Source organism: Phocoena phocoena, chromosome 2 (assembly GCF_963924675.1).
Source record: "Phocoena phocoena chromosome 2, mPhoPho1.1, whole genome shotgun sequence".
NCBI lineage: Eukaryota > Metazoa > Chordata > Mammalia > Artiodactyla > Phocoenidae > Phocoena > Phocoena phocoena.
The window spans coordinates 120,081,641-120,104,192 of NC_089220.1; the positions used below are offsets into that span (position 1 = coordinate 120,081,641).

The 22,552-nt window shown below is 49.7% G+C and overlaps 1 protein-coding gene across 2 annotated transcripts in view; it reads right to left on the reverse strand.

The window, feature by feature from the left end:
• LOC136117958 (OTU domain-containing protein 7A) overlaps nucleotides 1-22,552 on the reverse strand; it is a 174,639-nt gene that overhangs the window by 9,320 nt on the left and 142,767 nt on the right. For both annotated transcript variants that reach the window (XM_065870993.1, XM_065870992.1), the window contains exons 7-8: nucleotides 17,064-17,191; nucleotides 14,809-14,958 (exon numbers count right to left, since the gene is read on the reverse strand). In XM_065870993.1, the coding sequence (XP_065727065.1) occupies nucleotides 14,809-14,958; nucleotides 17,064-17,191 (278 nt within the window). The remainder of the gene's footprint in view (nucleotides 1-14,808; nucleotides 14,959-17,063; nucleotides 17,192-22,552) is intronic.

The following is a 22,552-nucleotide window of genomic DNA, read 5'->3' on the forward strand; positions in this document are numbered from 1 at the left end:
ACAGAAAAATGGATAAAGAAGATGTGGTACATATATACAATGGAATATTAGCCATAAAAAAGAACTAAATAATGCCATTTGCAGCAACATGATGGACCTAGAGACTGTCGTACTGAGTGAAGTAGGTCAGACAGAGAAAGACAAATACCATATGATATCACTTATATGTGAAATCTAAAACAAGGGTACAAATGAACTTATGTACAAAACAGAAATAGAGTTACAGATGTAGAAAACAAATCTGTGGTTACCAGGGGGTAAGGGCAGGGGAGGGATAAATTGGGAGATTGGGATTGACGAATACACACTACTATATATAAGATAGGTAACTAATAAGGACCTACTGTACAGCATAGTGAACTCCACTCAATACTTTGTAATGGCTTATATGGGAAAGGAATCTAAAAAAGAGTGGATATATGTATATGTATAACTGATTCACTTTGCTGTACACCTGAACCTAACACAACATTGTAAGTCAACTATACTCCAATAAAAATTAAATTAAAAAGTAAGAAAAAGGAGACAGGGAAAGAGAAAAAAAGAACAAAAAAACAGATGGAACAAATAGAAAAGAGCTACCATTAAACGTAAATAGTTAAAATGTACCAATTAATAAATGACATTGTCAGATTGGATATAAAAGCAAAACTCAAGTATATACTGACTGTAAGAAATCCATTTTAAATATGAAGACATACATAGGTTAAAAGATACTAATAAAAAAAAAAAAAACTTGAGTGGCTCCAGTGCAAGGCCTGTTACCAAAGATATAGAAGAACATTACAATTCTCCATGAAGCTATCACAATCCTACATGTGTGCATGGGCTTCAGAGTACATGAAGCAAATACTAACAAAAATGAAAGGAGAAAGACACATTCATTATGGATGGAGACTGCCACTTTTCCCTTAGGAAACGACAGAACAATTAGAAAATCAGCAAAGATATAGAAAACTGAACTATGTCATCAGAGACCTTGAATTAATGGACATGTATGGAACCCAACAAGAGCAGAACACGCATTCTTTTCAAGACCCCATGGAATATTCACCAAGGTGGAACATATTCTTGGCCAACCTTCACAGATTTAAAAGAATAGAAATCATAAAAAGTTTGTTCTCAGACCATAACTAAATAAAACTACGTACCCATAACCAAGAAAGATATTTGGAGAATCCTCAACTATTTGCAATTTAAACAGTGTGCTTCTAAATAATCCTATCGGTCCCTAATCCCTGTCCACCGCTGTGATGGTTAATGTTATGTATCAACGTGCCTGGGCTAGGGGATGTCCAGAGAGCTGGTACACATAATGTCTGGGTGTGTCTGGGAGGTGGTCCCGGTAAAGATTAGCATTGGAATTGATAGACTGGGTACAGAGAACTGCCCTCACCAACATGGGCAGGCAGCATCCATTTCATGGAGGGCTTGAAGAGCACAAAAGAGCCAAGGAAGGAGGAATTTGCTCTCTTTGAGCTGGGACATTGATCTTCTCCTGCCCGCAGACATCGGTGCTACTGGTTCTTGGGCGTTTGGAATCGGACTGAATTACACCACTGGCTTTCCTGGTTCTTCAGCTCACAGTTGGCAGATGGTAGAACTTGGCCTCCATAATTATGTGAACAAAGTCCTATAATAAATCTCCTCTTATATATATATCTGTATGTATCCCATAGGTTCTGTTTCTCTGGACATCCCTGACTAACAGAACCACTAATCTGTTTTCCATCTCTATAATTTTGTCATTTCAAGAATGCTATAGATCTAGAATCATACAGAATGCGGTCTTTGGGGATTGGTTTTTTCCCTTCAGCATAATTCCCTTGAGATCCACCCAAGTAATTGCATGAGTCATAGTCATTCATTTTTATTGCTGACTAGGATTCTGTGGTATAGACAGTATGTTGAACCATGCACCCGGGAAAGACATTTGGGTTGTTTCCAGTTTTTGGATATTACAGATAAAGCGGCTATAAACATTTGTGTACAGGCTTTTGTGTGAACGTAACTTTTCATTTTTCTGGGATAAATGCCCAGGATTACAATTGCTAGGTTATATGGTAAGTGATGTTTCCTTTTATAAGAAGCTGCCTAACTTTTCCAGAGTTCACTGAACCATTTTTACATTCTCACCAGCAATACAGGAGCAATCTGGTTATTCCACATCCTCTCCAGCATTTGGTGTCGTCAGTTTTTAAGATTTTAGTCATTCTGATAGGTGTGTAGTGACGTCTTACAGCGGTTCTAATGTTGACCATCTTTTCATGTGCTTATTTGCCATCCATATATCCTCTTTGGTAAAATGTCTGTTCATGTCTTTTCCCATTTTTTATTTGGATGGTTTGGAGATTTTTTTTGCTATTGAGTTTTGAGGGTTCTTTGTATATTTTAGATGTAAGTCCTTTGTTGATAGGTGGTTTTCAAATATTTCCTCCCAGTCTATAACTTGTCTTTCCTTCTTTCTTCCTTCCCTCCCTTCCTGTACCCCCCTCTCTTTTTCTCTTTCTCTTTTTGCAGAGCAGAGGTCCAAGTTATTAATTTCATCTTTTTTTGGGGATCATTCCAATCCCAAAAGACTGCATTCTCTGTATGATTCCAGTTATGCAACATGCTGGAAATGACAAAATTCTAGAGATGAAGAACAGATTCGTGGTTCTATTAGTCAGGGATTTCCAGAGACACAGAACAAACAGGACACATATATAAGAACTCTTGGGGCTTCCCTGGTGGCGCAGTGGTTGAGAATCTGCCTGACAATGCAGGGGACACGGGTTCGATCCCTGGTCCGGGAGGATCCCACATGCCACGGAGCAACAAAGCCCGTGTGCCACAACTACTGAGCCTGTGCTGTAGAGCCTGCGAGCCACAACTACTGAGCCTGCGTGCCACAACTACTGAAGCCTGCACGCCTACAGCCTGTGCTCCGCAACAAGAGAAGCCACCGCAATGAGAAGCCCGCACACTGCAATGAAGAGTAGCCCCCGTGTGCCGCAACTAGAGAAAGCCCGCGCTCAGCAACGAAGACCCAATGCAGCCAAAAACAAATCAGTAAAAAAATAAATTTATATTAAAAAAACCCAACACCTACCTCTAGGTCCATAGTTGTGCATTTTACATTTACTTTATGGTTAATTTTGAGTTCATTTTTGTATAAATGAGGCTTGGGTTTAAGTTTTTTTTTTTGCTTATGGATGTCCAATCACTTCATCACCATTTGTTTGAAAAGACTATCCATCCTCTATTGAATTTATTTTGTTTCTCTGTCAAAATCATATTTTGTGGGGTTATTCCTGGGTTCCATATTCTGTTCCATTGGTCTCTGTGTCGAACTCTCCGTCAATACCAGGTACTGTGTCAGGATCTCTGTATTCATTACTTACAAGTCCTGTACCAGCTACAGGATTTTTGCTCCAGTTTTACAGAAGAGGAAGTGAAACTCTGGTACGTAAGTGACTCCAAGCCAAAGCTGGAGCTGTGATTGAAAAGCAGGTCTGCCTCACTCCACATTGTGTACTTTGTCTTCCACTACTGTGTCACCCTGCCTTTTTTTGAATTATCTGAAATTAGTAGATCGTGAGCATCTAATCTCGTTCATTCATTCATTTATTCATTCAACATTTAATTGCCTCCAGGTGTCTTGGTGCTGGAGACACAAAGATGAGAAAGACAGGACATCTGGCTTCAAGACATCCAGGATCTGGCCAGTGAAGAACAGGAGCCTCTGAAAGGTGGTCCTTGTCATCCTTCTCCTCTCCCTGCTCCCACCCCCATGGCGGCCTTGGCTGTGGCTCACCAGTGCCTGAGAACAACCTCCAGCGGGCCTGACGTAGAGTCCCTGGCTGGGCGAGAACCTTGCATCCTTGCGCCTCTGGGAAAGATCAGACTTGCTTTATGAGGATTTGCTTCATGAGACCTCGAGGTGCAAAGCAATGGCAGCCCTGTCCCCTCCACAAAAGCAAGGAAAGTGGTGAGTTCCTGCTCGATGGGCTGCCCATGGCCTCACGCTCCAGACCACCCACTAGGCTCTGATCAGGATGCTTTCTTTCCCACAGACCCTTTCCCCAGAAAAACGTCCCCAGAGACAATTCTCTGAGCCGACTCAGGTTATCAGGAAGCCGGCCATTTCTTCTGGATACGTGTCCTCTCATGCATCAGACGCAGCCCTGGGGGACGGTGTTGAGGGGGGCTTCTCGGAGAGCAGAAGCAGTCTGTCACGCTGGCTGACCAAGAGGTTCCCTCCCCATGTCCGGGGGGCAGGACAGGTGCCTGGGGCTTTGTTTTCCTTCTCTTCTGCAGGAGGATTGATGAAGGCCGTGTCCTGTTCTGACACCATCCATCAGAAGCCTGCAGGTCCACAGGGAGCCTGGGGCAGCCTGAGGGAGAGACGGCACTTCATATGGAGATGGGGGCTGGGCTGATTCAGGAGTGGGGGAGATGGCGGGTGGGGGTGCTCCTGGGGCCACTCTTTCTGTGGCTTAGACACCCTGGGGAGGCCTGGGGGAGCCTGTGTCTGTGCCTCCTGCTCCCTCATCTCTCCAGGCCCCGATTTCCTCGTGAAAGACCCTTGGCCAGTTCTTTCCGTGTAGCTGAGCACAGCTGGCATCTCTCTGGAACTGAGTCTCAGGCGCCAGAGCTGATGGTCCTTGGGGTGACGCAGGTGTTGGTGGACAACTGGACTCCTGGGCATTTGATCAGCAAGACCCAGCTCTCTGAATTCGCGTCCCCCTGCAAGGCCAGGACAGAGCTCACGGCCTTGAAGTTCCACACATGGCTCCTGGTCACGTAGGGGCCCTTCGAGATATTCTTGGGTCAAGAACCAACAATGTCAAAGATGACACCCCTCGTCTGGTCCCCGGGCCCTGGGGTGCAGGGTCTGAGCTAAGAGTTTGGATGCCCCCAGAGACTCTTCCTCTTCTCCAACAGTGAGGGGCCTTTGCAGGTGTGGCCCAGGCCTCCAGGGGCCATGCTCGAGGCTACAGCAGGAGCAGCAAAGGAACGGGGCGAGCGGTTCAGCAAGGCTGCCTGCAGACCACGCGGGGAGGCAAGTTGGCTCTGCACGCCCACGCCGAGTGTGTCTTTTAGTGGCAAGCTGCAAGCCTAGAAAGTGGCTGAAGAGGAAGGAGGCTGATTGCAAAGACAATGCAGGGAATTTGCATTTTTTACACACTTCCTGGTTTCTACAAGCCTTCTTGCTACCATGAGTTCATCTGATTCTTATAATGTCCAGTAACAGTGGGTTGGTACGTAATTCCTCCCATTATTGTATTCAGACAGGTCCACAGATGGGCCAGTTTGATTAGAATATGATGAAGAAGTGATTTTTAAGTAAAAATCACTTTATTTTAGATAGCTATATTAACAAAATTATATTATAAAATCCATTTAAATGGAATATTTAATAATATTCATAGCCTGTTAAGACCAATTTCTACTTAATGGGAGAGAGGTGCTGTTTATTATAAATCAATCCTGTAAGAAAAAGCACGGTTTGTCGTCAAATAGACTGGAAATGAAATGTCACATTATATATGGTTCAGGAAATCATAAAATGTAGATTGGCATTTAGTTTATGAGCTGTGCATAAAATACAGATTGAAGACAGAGTTCATGTCCTGTAGTGTGGGGTTATTCTGTTTGGCACCACAAAATTCCCAAATTGCTCAGTTTTGTAAACGTGGGGTATTGTTTCTAAGTGGCAAGAGATATAAAGTTTCAGGCTGCTCTTGCAAAAGCTTTTTTTTTTTTTTTTTCAAATATCACATTTTGGGTGTGTTGAGTCTGTTTCCAGTAAATAAACTACAAACTCTGGTGTGATCATCCATGGATGTCAGTCTCAGCCTTCAGAGCTGTCTGACAGCTGCGTGGGCATCACTGTCCAAGCCCCTGTTCACATCAGCATCCCCTCCTCCGTCTGTGACCAGTTGGCTCTTTAGAGGCTGCAGAACGCGGCTCTCTGGGTCACCTGAGTGGGAACCCCTAGGGAAGGCACAGGGACACTGTGAGGGCACCCTGACCCACATGTGGCCCCTGGATGTGGCCCCAGAGGCTCTCAGGCTGTTTGCATTTAGGAGGAAAAACTATTGAAATAATTACTATATATATATATATATATATATATATATATATATATATATATTTATTTATTTATTTATTTATTTATTTAAAAAGAATAGAAACAGATGGTATTAACATCTCCCAGGAAGCGAGGCACCCCCTCCCCCATCTTCTCCCATGCTGAAGGTCCCTAAGTCACCAGGTGTGAGTTGCCGTTATATCCCAAGCAAACTTTGGCTTGGGTACCACTTCCCGGACCTTGTCTCTGGGAGATGCCTGTTCCCTGATTATCACCCTGTTTGGCCAAGTCTGCTTTTTGGAAGTCGCACCATCCACCATACTAACCTGCCCTAGTGACCCTTCACCGGCTGTGACCATTCCCTGGGGATGGCCCTCCTTCCTCAGTGTCCTCCTCTGTCAAGTGGGCACAGAACATGCAGAGGGTCAAGTGTTGCCCTTGGAAAGGACCTAGACCAGGCCTGCACACAGGAAGTGCCTGCAAGTACTGGCGTGACTGTGGGGTGCAGACTCAGCCCAGGTCTGAGTTTTGCAGAGCCATCTGAGGACGTGGCACAGGGAGGCCACGGGCACCATGCTGTGGGCATGGGAGGATCCTTCCTGCAAGCTGCAGAACTAGGGTCCAGGTGTACTGGGGGCACAGGACTAACATCCTCCCCGTGGAGAAAGCAGGGGACCATCAATCATCTGTGGAAGTTACCATGAAAGTACGGGTAACTTATTTACAAAAAGTCCCAAAATGCGCTGGCAAAGCCTTGCCCACTCAGCTTGCCCACACCTGACCAATCCCTCCAGCCCAAGCCTGCCCACTGCAAGCAAGCCCTGCCTTCTCCCCACGGGAACCCCAGCCTGCAGGACACAGCGGGGTTCTTCCTAGAAGCCAGCCAACCTCAGCAGCCGGAGGAGGGGGTGGGGGCGGCAGAAAGAGCTGTAAGGGAGCAGTGGGTCCTTTCCCAACATAGTTTCAACACAGGGAAGGACGAGAGGTTCAAAGGACACCTCATGGAATTTTTAAGCCGCCAGGAGCTTGGACACATTCAGATGAGATGCACTGGGCCAAGCAGAAGAAAGGGAGTGGCGGGAAGAAGGCAGTCCCATGTCACATCCTACAACACGTTTTGTCTCGTTCTCAGGCTCCCAGAACATCGTTCCTCAGACGCAAGAACAAGACAGCTGCTCTCTCTGGGCCTGTGATGACTGTACCTGTCAGCCTCCATCCCAGGGTGCTGGGAGGTCCGGGGTGGGGGGCGCCCTCCACAAGGTGTCCTTTGCTTGGGGCAGGGCGACGGCTCTGCTCGGCCGTGGGGGACCAGCAGGTGCCCTGGACCTTGATGCTCTGTGTCCTACACCCTTGCCTCCTCCCCAGGCTCCGAGACCACAGGCCTGGTGGCTCGGTCCTGAGCCTGGGCCCAGCTGTGGTCTGAGAGTCTCTTATCTTGGCTTCAGAGAATAATGCCTGGTTCCATGCTAGAAACTGGTGTTACTGTACTTTCTTAGTCCCTCTCCTAGCCGAGCGAGGGCACAGGCTGGGACTCTGTTTTCTTGTCTGCCGCACTGAAGGAGGGCTGCAGGCGAGAGAACCGATGGGGCCAGCAGGTGCGTGACAAAGAGCCCCACCGCCCCCCGGCCCTCCTTCCTAAGGCCTCCAGTCTGAGGACACCAGCCCCTGAGTTTGGGGCACCTGGTAGCGGAGCTTGTTATGGCCACTTATAAGCTGTCTCTGGGGCCCAGCTCACCTGGTGAGGCTCAGCTCCGCTCAGACCCATGCCTGAGGCCTGGCTGACCCCGGGAATGGAAGGAATTCAACTCCAAGCACTTACCATGTCAGGTGTGGGCTGTCCGGTACTGTCACTGTCACAAGTGTGCTGTCACACTGAATACTTGTTGAATGAACCTCCCCCTGGCTCAGGCCCTTGCGGGTGTACACAAGAGAGCTGGAGCCCGCCCACAGCCTGTCGCCTGGACCACGGGCCAGCTGCTCGTCCCCAGACCCAGACCTTGCTCTCAGAGCAGCTGGCGCCCATGGCAGGCTTTGGGGGCTCTCGACCTTGCATACAGTGGGCCTGCTCTTTGTTCTGCTGGGCCTCCCAGTGGGACCACCCCTTCCCCTGGAGAGGAGTTGAGAGACTAGCCACGTTCCAAACATCTGCTGGGACCTGGATCTACAGAGCTTGCAGAATATTACTTTGTAATAAGTCTGCCACCAGCAACAACAGGTCCCAGGACCCCCACGCTTGAGCTGCTGAGGGGTGGGGAGCTCACACACTCTGACCAGGCCCCTGATGGATCTGAACGCAGCATCCGCTGGTCAAGAAGGTGACAGTGATGAACTGAGCCAGAAATAATGAGAAACATGGCAGTTTCTCATTCATTCCCATGGGCTTGAAAAACCTGGTATTCTCATTCTGTCTGAATTGGTTTGCTCTGGTGGCCATAACAGTGGTACACAGAGTGAGGGGCTTAAAGAGCAGACATTTATTCTCTCACAGTCTGGAGGCTGGAAGTCCAAGGACAAGGTGTCAGCAGAGTTGTTTCTTTTTGAGGCCTCTCTCCTTGGCTTGCAGGTGACTGTCTTCTCTGTGTCCTCCTGCAATCTCCTCTCCGTGTGTGTCTGTGTCCTAACTTCCTCTTCTTATAAGACCACCAGTCACAGTGGATGAGGGTCCACCCTGATCACCTCACTGTATTTTAATTACTCCTCTGAAGACCCCATCTCCAAATACAGTTGCAGCCTGAGGCCTGGGGGTTAGCTCTTCAACACATATATTCAGCCCTTACGAACACCTCTCCCTTCATGACAAGCCAGGGTACCTGAACTCAGAGGAAGGTCCCGTCACTAGTTCACCAAGGAAACGCAGGATCTCGCCTGATACTTTCCTGCTTTTTATGTTTGCAAGGTGGTGGACCTGAGCTTCCTGGAGAGCTGATGAGGGAGGCTTTCCCCCAGCATCATCATGAATTCCTGGACCGAAGCAACTTCATGTTTCTACTCTTTCCAGTGGTGGTCCTCACTGTCCCTCTCATCCTGTGGGAGCCTTGTCCATCAGCCCGGAAGCCCTTCTGACACTACCCTCGCGGTCTTTGAAGATGCCTTGTTTCTTCCAGAACAAGATGCGATAGGATCTTTGTGCATACTTCCTGCCCCAGATCTGGCCATGCTCTTAGACACCGGAGTTTGGGGGCGAACAGGACCTGCTTGCAGCAGGGGATGGCGGCAGGGGCTTGCCTGGAACAGAAGGTGAGGAGGCTGCAGGCAGGATGGAGGGGCCTGGTCATCTCCAACATTCCTGAAACGCCCCACCTGCCCCGAGGGGCCTGCCTGCCCCACAATGTTAAGAGTGTGGTGTGTGTGACAACCAGCCCTCTTCCTGTCTGAGCCATGTCGGGTTTTGGTGACCTGCGGTCGAAGGGGCTCTAACCTGCAACCAGGAAGCCCTGTGAACGGACGGAAGCCCCGCACGGCAGGGAAGGGCAGGAAGGAAGAGGATGGTTTCCCACTATCTTTCCTCTCACTGAGCATCCTTGGTCCTCGTAGGCAAGGATGCTGTAGGGGTGGTGACCTTAGTGTCTGTAAAGAGCTTCCTGGGAGGCTCCCTGGGGGCAGAGTGCAACGCAGCTTGAAGGCACAGAGCTGGAGACATTCTGGAAGGCGGAGTGAAAAGCCCCGGGCCAGGCCGAGGTCTCAGTTCAGCAGGGTCAGAAGGCTCCTGCCTGCTTTGGGGTGGGGGGGGTTCTGGCACAGAACCAGGGCTCTAGGAGAGAAAGCCTCTGGGCATGAAACTTCCTGGTGGCATTTAGATGTTGTGGCGGGAGGGGGGTGGGGCGGACAGGAGCGTGCCATCAAGTCAGCCGCGTGGCGCCAGGTCTGTCTCTCAGCAGGACCGCCCCCGCCCCGGCTCTTCCTCCTGTGGGGGCGTGGCCACGGCCAGGACCGCAAGACGCATGCGCCACCCTCACCCAGGCAGCCCGGAACCTGACATCCACGGGCGGTACGCGGCGGCCCTGGGAGTAAGGTTGCTTCTCTTTCTGCGTTGAAAGAGAATGGATTTTCTCCTAAGGAGCACAGCACTGACAGTCTCACGCACCACCGCTTTTTAGGGAATTAAGAACCTAACAGCCAACGTGGTTTATTTCCAGATGAGGACCCAAGTTGGTAAAGAACTCATTTTTGCACTTTTGCTCTTCCCCAGATGAGTGGTCATTGCTGGTGAAATAAAGAGAAGAGTCCAGATGGAACTGCCTGGAAACATCACATCCTCTCCCTGATTCAGAGCTGGCTCACTGAACCCCCACCCATCACCTCACCCCCTTCTTCCTCCACTGCACTCACTTCTCAGGCTGCTCTGAAGCCAGGAAACTGCAAGTATAGAGCTCAGCCTTAGTAAGATGCCAGCACGTGTCGAGGGAAGGTGTTCTTCCCAACTGAAATGACAAAGTTTCAAGAAGAGAGGCATTTGGTCCAGCCTGGAATACAGATGTGATGCCTGGAGCTGCAGCACCTATTCTATGACCATAAGGCTGAAACCACACAATAAGGATGGTGGAGCAGGGAGAGGCTGGAGCCTGAGTACCTGAGAATGTCTAGAGCTGATGCACCAGCCCTGGACCACCTACCTCAGGACTCCCTGTTAGAGAAGCAGCAGCAGCAGCCATTTTCTCCTTTGAGCCCCTTGCATCCCAATGCTATTCTGAACTATCTTCTTTTGGGGGCTAATATCATGGCCTTCTGTGGTTGCTTCCATTTCCTTGGCATCATAAAGGCTGAGAAGAGAGGCTGAGTCTGTTCCCTGAGCAGGTTCCTGACATCTTCTCAGCTTCTCCCCACCATCCTCAACCACTGGGTAACAATAGCAGAATTGCTAGGATCTCGTATTTGCAGAAAGCCCCCGACAGCCTCTACTGTTGGGCTGGAAGGTAGGACAGTGCCCCACAGGAACCCTGGGGTAGGCTTCCTCTGGTGATGGCTCCCCGGACAATGTCTACTCTGTTCCTCCTGCCCATGGCAGGTCCTTTCAGGGAGATGCTGGGCACTAATGGTGGCCAGGAAGGGAGCCAGTCAAGGCCTTTAGGTTTATCTTAGAAGCAACATTTAAGGATCAGGGGACAGGCCTGGCTTTGGGACAGGCAATGTCATTCCCAGGGGTGACTGAGGACTTCAATGTGTGGAAGTGACCATGGTGGTCACTTCATAATTAAGTGGTGATGTCCTTAAATGTATCAAATGAAAAGAGACCAAATGGGAGAGTGGGCGGAAAGGAAGAGGAAGGGCAGAGGACAGGGGAGGGGGGAGGGAATGAGGGTGAGGAAGGGGAGGAGAAAGCATTCATTTCCAGGGGGATGGGTGTTATTGTACCGGCAACAGATAAGGGGACAGGCTGGGAGGGCACATGGCGCCCCTCGGGCAACGCGGTGAGGACACGGCAGCACCCAGGCCCAACACCATCACGCTCCTATGACATGTGCTTGCTGGGCCACACCAGCGACATGCCAGCCACCCACCAGCAACATCCCTGCATCAGCCCAGCACTTCTGCTCAGGTCTATCTGTCTGTTCTTCCCAATTAGAGTAATTGCTCCCCTGCTGAATGGAGCTCGTGACTGCTCGGGAAACATCCTGCCTTGTATAGTATGTGGCTTGATGGGGGTGCCTGTCTCCCCTACAAGGTGGTAAGGGCCCCAAGGCAAGGACACTGTCATCTTCGGGTCCCCAAACGTGGATGCAACAGGTGCTTCACTGAATGGGCCCTTGGCCGCCCAAACAAATACTGCATGCAGGACCACTGGACTTCAGGCCAGTGGGAGGAGCAGGAAGCAGGGTTGCACCTACCAGCACCCACCAGCTCAGTGAGGGTGGCACAGGGGATGTGTCGGTAGCAGTACTTAAAGCCTCAAAGTCTGCAGAGCATTTGTATTCTTTCCCAATGTGTGAGGGCCTGACGTGTAGCACAGAGGTTACCCAGCCAGTGGGAGCCGCTTACACGTGCTTTGCTTCTGCTTGTGCGATGGTCGTGAGGACTGAACGGGTCAATGTGCAGCCCTGCACATTGGTCATGTGAGGGCTGAGGAGGCAGGGACCACACTGCTATTAGGAGCAAGGAGCCCACGACACAGCTGCTCAGAACCCACACTGGGACCAGAATCCACTTATGGGAAAAAAGTCTTTAGAGGTGAAACCACCTGCACCTCTGCAACGCTCCCTTGCTAGGCGGTAACCCCTCCACATTTGTCCTTTTATTGAAGAGCACCTTCATATTGGCCTTGAAAGCATCCATAAGCAGTATCTGGAAGGCCTGAAAGGAAGCTCAGTGCCTCTGTGAGGAGGGAGCTGGGCTCTGAAGGCTCTGCTCAGCAACTGGAGATGCCAGCCCTGGGACTTTGATCTCTCCCTGACCACAGAGTCTCTGGGAGACTGGATGAGAGGCCCCACACCTGGCCTGGATCCCTGGTCCTGAGAAGGGCCCTCTTTTTTAAATTTTCTAAATGAAACACAGCCAATTTTATTCAAATTCTCCAAAATTTATACTCGATATGTTAATTGTTTCTAAAATGTTTCACCTTTAAATCATGGATTATTATTTCACCTTTCTTTTAGAGTTTTTTTTTCATTTTTTTCTGTACAGTTCTTCTATGGAAGCCAAAGTCCTGAGTTGCCCAGTTAGGAGCCTCTGACCTACTATCCTGATTAAGTTTCTTCTTAATATTCATGGCCAACATCTGGCTTCTAAATGAAAGGCTTTTGGTCTTTTCAATCACTTGCTGATAGGGTGAGGCTGCAGAGAAAGGGCCCCCCTGTCTCTCAAGAGCCACAGTGAGCTTTGAGAAGACCTGGAAGCCATTAGGGAGGTGCCAGCTCTCACTGGCCAACACGCAGAGAGACAACAGAAAAGGCAAATGGCACCTAGGCCTTAATGACGAAACATGTCTTCCTATGGCTAAAGTGAGACGTCTGTAAATAGCACAGGAAAAGGACGTGATAGTCCCCTTACAGCCAGTGGCAGCCCTGCTCCCTCTCCTTCTGGACTCACATCACCACAGGATGAGCCACCATGGATTTCCTGGGACCACATCCTATGGCAGGGACCCTGAAACTGGTCAGTCTTTCCTTCTTTTAGTATCCTGGGAGTTCTCTGTCTAACCAGACACAGAAGTGAAAAAGGAAGAGCTTCCCTTTATTTGCTCAGTTGGTCACACACCATCAGCAGTTAACATTCCAAACAAAATCCTGCCATTTCCACAGCAGACACATAATGCATTGACTGAAGACAGGCCCCACATGAGTCTATGTGACTGGTGGTTGGAGTTGTGCAGTGCACAGCCTGTGGGCCCAGCCCGGCAAGCCTCTCTGCAGCATTGAAATGGCTCCTGGCAGGAAACTCCCATGTAATGAATTGAATGGAAAAATCCATCTTTTGATTCAAAAGCTTACTTTAGAGCAGAGGCTGGCAAACATTTTCCGTAAAGCGCTCATTAGTAAATATTTTAGTCTTTGCAGGCCACACAGCCTCTGGGGTTGCTTCTCAACTCTGCTGTTAGGGCACAAAAGCAGTAGCCATAGACAATACGTCTTTGAACAAGTGTGGCTGTGTTCCGATAAAACTTTATTTACAAACAGGCAGTGGGCTGTAATTTGCTGACTCTCTGCACTAGAAGGGCTTTTAATTAATTATTTATTTGTTTGTTTATTAAGTTTATTACTAGTCCAGAGTTTTAATATTTTGATCATCTGGTTGGTCTAACAAAGTAGACGGACTTTTAAAAATTACATCTGAGGGCTTCCCCGGTGGCACAGTGGTTGAGAGTCCTCCTGCCGATGCAGGGGACACGGGTTAGTGCCCCGGTCCGGGAAGATCCCACATGTTGCGGAGCGGCTGGGCCCATGAGCCATGGCCGCTGAGCCTGCGCGTCTGGAGCCTGTGCTCCACAACAGGAGAGGCCACAACAGTGAGAGAGGCCCGCGTACCGCAAAAAAAAAAAGAAAAAAAAATTACATCTGAGATTAATTACATCCATATAGTATATGCGTACATGTGAAAGGGAACCATAGTGAAAGTTATTTAAGGGTGGCTTGATTATTAATTTGCTTCATAATTTAAATTAAAAGTTGTCTGTGGCATTATTTTCTTTTTTTAAAAACGGAAGTATGATTGATTTACAATGTTGTGTTAGTTTCAGGTGTACAAGCAAAGTGATTCAGTTATACATATATACGTATATATTCTTTTTCAGATCCTTTTTCCTTAGAGGTTATTAGAAAATATTGAGTATAGTGCTATATAGTAGTTTCTTGTTATTCATCTATTTTATATATAATAGTGTGTATATGTTAATCCCAAACTCCTAATTTTTCCCTCCTCCCCTTTCCCCTTTGGTGACCATAAGTTTGTTTTCTGTCTGAGTCTGTTTCTGTTTTGTAAATAAGTTCATCTGTATCATTTTTTTTAGATCCCACGTATAAGTGACATCGTATGATATCTGTCTTTGTCTGACATCACTTACTATAATAATCTAAGTTTCTTAGTATGATAATCTATGATAACGATAATCTAAGTCCATTCCATCCATGATGCTGCAAATGGCATTATTTTCAATGATAATTTTTTGCATGCATATGGTAGTTTTAGGCAAAACCTATCATTGCTGAGTGCGCTTCCCAGGGAGGTCTCCATATTCCGCCTCCTGCCCCTCCCGGCCCACCCCTTCCCCACCTTGCACTGTTACGTGGCGGCGGGCGTACCTTGTTCTCTCTGCTGGTCTCTCTGCTCCATGGACACAAGGGCAGAGAAATGCGCTTGGTCGTAGGCAAGAACCAGAGGTGAGCAGTGGCATCTGTTGGGAGGCACCTCCAAGGGCAGGTAAATCCCTCCGAAGGGGATTGGAGCAAATGCTGCAGACACAAACAAGGGTGAGGGCATGTGGATCTGGAGGGGGCGTGGACAGCATCCCTCACCGTCCTGGGGGAGGTGACAGGGCGGAGGGAAGGGAGGGCGGGCTCAGGCTGCAGCCCCGGGCGTTGTCATCTGTCACCTACTCCACAGCAGAGGGGCCTCCACCCACCTGGCAGGAGCTCCCTGGGAGCTAGGTGATGCTTGCCACCGATGGATAGGGAAGCCCAGGCTCACAGGGGCCAGGCCCATTAGACCCCAAGTCCTGTACCTGACCAGGGCACCCTGCTCCACCTGCCTCCTTGGGCAGAGTCCTCCTGGCTCGTTTGCCCCTGCGCCCTGTCAAGCTGCACCCTAGGAACAAGCAGGGCTGAGGGGATTCTGCTGTGACCTGCCGGGCCTGCCTGCTGCCCTGAGTCTGGCCAAGGTGATCAAAACACCCACCCCAGATGGTCAGCCAGGACGTGTGCTGATGGCCACCTAGAAACCCGTGTTTTCCTGAATGTACTTATTCCTCTCCTGTGTTCACAAAAGCATCTGCATACAGAACAACGTATGTGCTGCGTGAGAGCTTATTTGTTCTAGGTTTTGAGAAGCTCAGTGAGAGCACTCCAGGCCCAAGTCGTGAGTCAGATGGGAAAGGAGGGACAGGGATCAGCTCCTTTAGCAACCGGGACACAGTCTTGTTCATTTCCTTACCAAAAGGGGGAAAAAGCCTAAATCCTCACTGAAATACGGTAACTACTGGAAATACCTGCCCTGACACGGCATCTGTTTTTTAATTACAAAGAACCTTGCCTCTTGGCCTCAGACTCAGTGACTCACTGCCCTTCTGTGGAAGGAAAAGACAGTCGACATCAGGGATGTCTTTGATGAGCTCAGGATTCCTCCCCACCCTTGCTTTGTCTATTATCAGTGACCATGGTTCTGCCCCCCTCTCTGCTGAGAGGCAGGGTGGGTCCGCCTTTGAGAGGGCTGCACCCTCCAAGACAGGTGCAAAGGAAGGAAGTGTGGACCCAGCTCTGTGGGATCTGATGAGTACAGGGACCCCGATGGGAGGCCGGGCTCTGCACCCAGAGAGCTGCAGACCCCGGCAGGCCTGTGTCACTGGGAGTGACCAAGGTACTCCCAGCTCCCTGCCTTCTGTGGTAACCACAGCCACGAGAGGCAGGACACTTACACTAGGGTGACCTTCCTGATCCATCCACCATCCTGGCCCCTCCTGTGTCCCTCCTTTTCAGAGAGCATGGTGCCCTGTGGGCTCCGGCAGAAAGGCTGGAGGGAGGACACACGTGGAGCCCTCCCTGCCTGGGTTGACCCTGCTTCCTCAAGGCCTCAGCTGAAGGCGGGGGCACATTGTGTGGCCTCTCTGAGCTTCGGGCTCCTCGTCTGTAGAGCGGGAGGCAGTGTCTACCCTGGGAGGTAGTGGCCTGGCCGAGGGAGAGGGTGCACATGATTGGCAGTGCAGCGGGTACCGGCCTTGGGAAGTCCTCCATCCCTTCCTCCTTCTCCCCCAGCCCTGGTCCCATCACAGCCTTGCGGATGACTTTGCATTTTCTGCCTTTCTTGTTTCTTCTTTAAGACACATGCGAGGGGCAGGAGGGGACTGGAGTGGCTGAGTGGCCAAGTGGCCCTGGGATGAGGCCGGCACTGCTGGAGGGTGTGGGCAACAGGTGGGCCCGGAGCCCCTCGGGGTTCATCCCCACCCCCACTCAGCCACATTTCTCCTGCCGTGGACACACAGGGTGGATGGACGGCCAAGAGTAATCTCTCCTGGGAATTCCCTGGCTGTCCAGTGGTTAGGACTCTGCACTTTCACTGCTGAGGGCCCGGGTCCAATCCCTGGTCGGGGAACTAAGATCCCACAAGCCGTGTGGCACGGCCAAAAAAAAAATAAAAAAGAGTAATCCCTTCTCTACTGGGAGGAGCCAGAAACATGTGGAGTCGAGGAGAAACGAGGAGAAATAAGACCTTTGTCCAGGCAGAGTAAGGCTCTGTGTCCTTCTGGAGGCTCAGCCATTACGTTGGACTGTCCCTTCCTTACTCGGGATGTTACGCTTTCTGGGTGATGAATAAAATACATCTGTTTCATTATGAGTAAACTTACCTTCCCCGCCTGAGTCCCTCAGCATCGTATCTGCTACGACGACGATGGGCCTCCTTAATATGTGGGCAAGGACGAAAACGTGGAACTCCTCCAGACTCTCGTACACAGGGTCCTCGGCGTTGTCCATGCTGGGGACACAGTGAAGCAAGCCTGTCACTGGAGCGAGTCGGGACAGGGAGTGGAGGACAAAACACCTCCCTGTGGCCCTTCCCTGAGTGGACCCTGGCCGTCGCGGCCAGCTGAGGCCACGGCCCCCCTCCACGCTACTCGATATTGGCAAGCACACTGAACCCAGCTCTCCACCCTGACCATGGGGTGGGTGGTCTCAGGAGAGAAGCCGAAGCAGAGAACCTGACAACGTGGGCAGCCAGCTCCCTTTAAGATGCAGTCTCCCTGGGGGCAGAGGCGCCCAGAGTGTGTGACAACATGGGGGCTGGTTCTCTGGGCGGGTTGACGAGGATGCAGTTGGGGCAAGAGGCATGGAGGTTCCCCCTTGGGTTCATGCTCACAACCAGCAGCTTAGGCTGAAGCTTTACCCTCAGGGGGTCAGGTGTGCCTGGGCACGTCTGATGGGCCGGTGGGTCCACTGCTACCAAGGTCTGTGGGCCTTTCTGGGGGATACCCCGACTGAAGATGGTGGTAAGAAGGCTGCCTTGAGTGGTAGTGGAGGGAGTGACAAATGCCCAACCCAGGCCACTTGGACCCTCCCCAGCCATCCCCTGGCTCTTCTCTGAGGCTCAGGGGAAGAGTGGGCTCCAAAACCTGCATCACTCATGACTCTAGGACATGGGCAGAGAACTGTAGCCTTGATGTCTCTCAACAACCAGGCCAGTCCAAAGGGAAGAAGCATGGAGAGAGGAAGGCCAGTGCCCCGAGGTTGATGGGGCCTCTTGGGCACTCGAATGGGGCGGGGCAACCAGAATTAACTGAGGGTGGTCTCTAAGCAGGTGGGGCAGAGTTAGCAAGTGTGGCCCTGCTTGAGAATTCTGGGGTGGGGTGGCCTGGGGAAAGGGTTCTATGTACATAGCCTGCAGCCAACTGCTTGTGTGGCTTCTAAAACAAAGGCTCTGAATCCTTGGGGATGCCTCATAATCACCTGGGGAGTTTTGTTGTTATTGTACCAATAGTTTTTTCTTGTTCTTTTTTTGGTGACTCAGTACACCTTATTTTAAGACTTAAAAAAAAATGGCAGCACCTAAAAGCTCACAAAAAATTTGCAGAGTATAAGTAGCTTTTTTGTCCTTCTGAACCATTTGAAAGTAAATTGCCAACCTGAAATCCCATCACCCGGCAGAACTTCGTGTGTATTTCCTGTGAGTGGGGTTACGTTCCTGCAGATATATTCTCCTGCATCACCATCAGAACTGGGAATTCGTCTAATCACGAAGGCAACAATGCATCTGTCACCGTGAAAGACCCCAGTCACCACGTGCCATCTGCCCCAGTTCTGGATGGTGTACTGCATTCAGCTGTGGTGTCTCTTTAGCAGTCCTCAGTCTGGAACATTCTTCAGGGTACTTGGCGTTCAAGACCTAGGCCGTTTTGAAGACCACAGACCCAGTATTGTGTAGAATGTCCATGGTCTGGGTGTGTGTTTCCTCACAATCAGAGCAGATTGGGTCACACTGCATCCTTCTCGTGGTGTCCAGTTGGGTGGATCTCGTGGCCGTCAGCCAGGCTCCCCCTTGTAGAGCTGCTCCCTTCCTCTCCGTAATTAATAAGCATTTTATGGGGAGGAACTTGGAATCTACAGACATATTCCACTCCTCACCAAGCCTTGATACATTTACTGATTCCAGGCTTCTATTTGATTCACTGTGTTATAATCCATCCATGTGATTATTTTGATGCTCAGATACCCACCCTGGTCAGTGGGGCTTGTTCAAGTGGAATCTGTGTCTGTGTGACAGCCCCTGTCATTTTTTAGAGCACATCCTTGCTTTCCAGCACAAGAAGATGGTCAAGGCTGTGAACTAAAAACGCCGCCTGCCATTTCAGTAAACAAAGGCTGTTGCGGCCATCAGACACTACAGGTGCCCTAACGGTGAGCCCTGAAGGAACTCAGGATGGAAGCAGGATGGCCCCCCTCCCCCATCTAGCAGTCAGCTGTAGCAGCCACCCCCGACGGTGCACACTGAGGGGACCCAGGATGAAAAAACACAGGATACTGGCCCCAGAGAGCTGAGGTACATATCGATAGGAGTGATTTCAGTGAACCCAGACTCTCGCATCTTCCATACACAGAAAAGCGCTGAATTCCTTAACTTGAGATGTCTGGTTCTCTTTAATTAATAGTAATCTTTTGACCTTCTGACCACCCGATATTTGTTACAGAAATGCCTATGTATCCTGGTTCCCCTCCTTACCTCTTTGGAGCAGTCCCTCAGAGGCACCTGACAGTCTGTGTCCCTGGCTTAAGTCCTCAGTTCTATCCATCGAATAAAACATAACTCTCAACTTTTAGGTTGTGCATTTTTTTTTCGGTCAACAAGATTCATCTTGTATCTCTTCTGCTTCAGCCCTGGATTTAGCCATTTCTCCTGTTTTTTTTTTTTTTTTTTTAAGATAGTGGATAATGGTGTTTAGAAACCAAAATATGATTATCGCTGATGTCATTGCTCCTAGACTCAGTAAGTAGAGCTGGGGAACGCGTGTGTGTGTGCGTGTGTACACACCCACATGTGTACACAGACATTTTCATCTGTCATCTATCTATCCATCCATCTATTATCTATCTATCTACCTATCATCTATCTATCTGAAACTTTGAGTCCCCTGATACTCCCAATTCCAATCTAACACCCCAGAGTTCATTCTACTTGTAACTCCTTTCTCCGAAAGTGAGAAACCTGGTTTCTACCAATCTTAAGCTATTTCCTTATTTGATCCTGGTATGTAAACAGCCCCCAACCAATGCTGCTTCCCTTCCCCTGAGTTGCCCTCTTCACTCTGTCTGGCTCTGACACCCTGACCTTGGTCTCTGTGTCCTACCACCCCCCCACTCTGCCCACTGCAGATGCCCACCTTGCTTTGATGAACCTATGGATTTAGGACTGAATTTTTCAGGGAGGAAAGGGAAGTGGAAGAAGAGTGTGTTAAATGCATACACACATGCTGAGTCTAACACAATGCACTTGGGTGTGCATTTCCAAACATCCTGGGTAGTTATCCTGTCCAGCCACAGCTCAGAGGGTATGTGAGGTCAAGGGCTCTGAGCAGGTGCTCACTCACCCCTGTCACACGGTGAGAGCTCACAGGCAGGTGTATGGCTGAACGAGACAAGCAGCAGCACGGAGAAGACAGAACACAGACTTACAGTCTGCGTACTCAAGAGAAAAATACCTGACCAGCTACGCAGAGGGGACCCACAACAACCACGGTGCAACGTCTGACTAAGTATTAGGCACCACTGTAGTGGCGTGGCTTTCTGCTCATGCAAAACTCAAAGCAGGGCCATTGTATTTCAAACTGAAAAAACAGCACATATTTATTGAGTACTTGCTACAAGCTGGCACCATGAAAGGCACTGCAGAGGCCCCCAGGTAACATCTGTCCATCCAGCCATCTTTTATCCCTCCATCCACTCATCCACCCACCATCCATCTGTTCACCTGTCCAACCATCCATCCAATCATCCATTTGTCTATTCACCCATCCATCCATCCATCTACCCATATATCCATCCATCCAATCATCCATTTGTCCATCAATTCACCTATCTACCCATCCACCCATCCATTTATCCATCCATCCACCCATCCATTTGTCCATCCATCCATCCATCCATCCACCCATCCACCTGTCCACCTGTCTGTCCATCCATCCCAGATCTGTGCTAGGGCTGGAGCATACAGTTTCACCATATACATCTGGAGGCCTCATGGCCAGACATGGGCAGCAGTGATGGGGGTATAGGCCCAACTGGGAAGGGGTTATGGAGATGAGCCTGGAGCAGAGCGACCTTTCTTCACTCCTGTTTTGGTGTTGAACATGAGAGCCAAAAGTCAACTGTGATTCTGCTCAGTGGCCCAGGAGGTTGCAGAGAGGGTCCCAGCTCTACCCTGGGCGTAGCTGGAGAATCCCAATATCCTTCCTTACTTGCTCCAGCTCCTTGCTCCCAGGGTGCAGGGAGCAAATTTGAACTGGGGGTGGGTCCTGGTTCTGTGCTTTCCCTTCAAAACCATGGCCATGCCCTTGTGCTTCAAAAGCCTCAGTGACTATTCCTGTTCATTAAACGCAGGCTGTAACATTGGCTCGACAACTCCTCAGGCTCCTCTGAGGGGCAAATGGGCTCATGACTGGGACGACACTTTGGAACAGTGACCTGCGCATGTGAGTTACTGTGATGGAGCCCGTTGGTAGAAATCAGCTCCAGCAAAACCAGTCCTGAATATTAATGTCCACTTCTCATCCCAAGGCTTCACATCATCTTCCTGTGAGTTTACTGAGCAAATGCTAGATGCGGGATTGTAAATAAGATCTCGCCTCTGGGAAAAAACACTTAAAATCCCTAAAATACAACACCTAATTGGTGTTGACTGTTAAGAAAACTAACACGCACTATAACTGCTTCATCCTCACATCTGGGCGTGTCTGAGAGCTTCTTCACATGCTCTAGGCCACAACACACCTGTTCCCTCTTCTTCAGTGTGTACCTGGAGAGGGGGAATCAGGAGCATAGGGATACCCCACCCACCCAGTGAAAACCCCCTGAGGAAGACAAGGGGTGACCTGGACAGAGGCTGGGCCAGACCCCCCCCCCCCACCGGTGGGACCAAGAAGCAAGAGCGGTGGAGTGAGGTCCAGATGGCATGGAAGTCGGTGGCAGGAATGAAAAGGCACAGTGCAGATTAGGGGGTGTCCTGGCTTAAACGGCAGCCACAACCTTAGAGGCCACCCCAGCAAGAGGCCATGTCATGGACAAGGAAGCCGGTCTGGGCAGCCGGTGGGGTCTTGCCCAAGGGCAGTCACCCGGCCGCCCAGAGGCACAGCTTGGGTGCAGGCCCCCCAGGACACTTCCCCTGTCCCCCTCCCCAAGGTGAGGTGACCACACCTCCTGTTTTGCTTAGGAAAGTCCTGCTTTATGGGTCACCAATGGCCAGTGGCCACTCTCCCTCCTCCAAATGTACCAATTTGGATGATAACTTGTACAGTCATCATCCATGGTGATTATCTATGGTGACACAGTTATCAGTTTCTGGTGTACCCTCCCATCCAAACGTATAAGCATACATGGATGGACCTAGAGATTATCATACTAAGTGAAGTAAGTCAGAGAAAGATAAATATCATGTGATATCACTTATGTGTGGAATGTAAAAAATGATACAAATGAACTTATTTACAAAACAGAAACAGACCCACAGACATAGAAAACAAACTTATGGTTACCAAAGGGGGAAAGGGGGAGGGATAAATTAGGAGTTTGGAATTAGCAGACACACACTACTACATATAAAATCAATAAACAATAAGGACCTAATGTACAG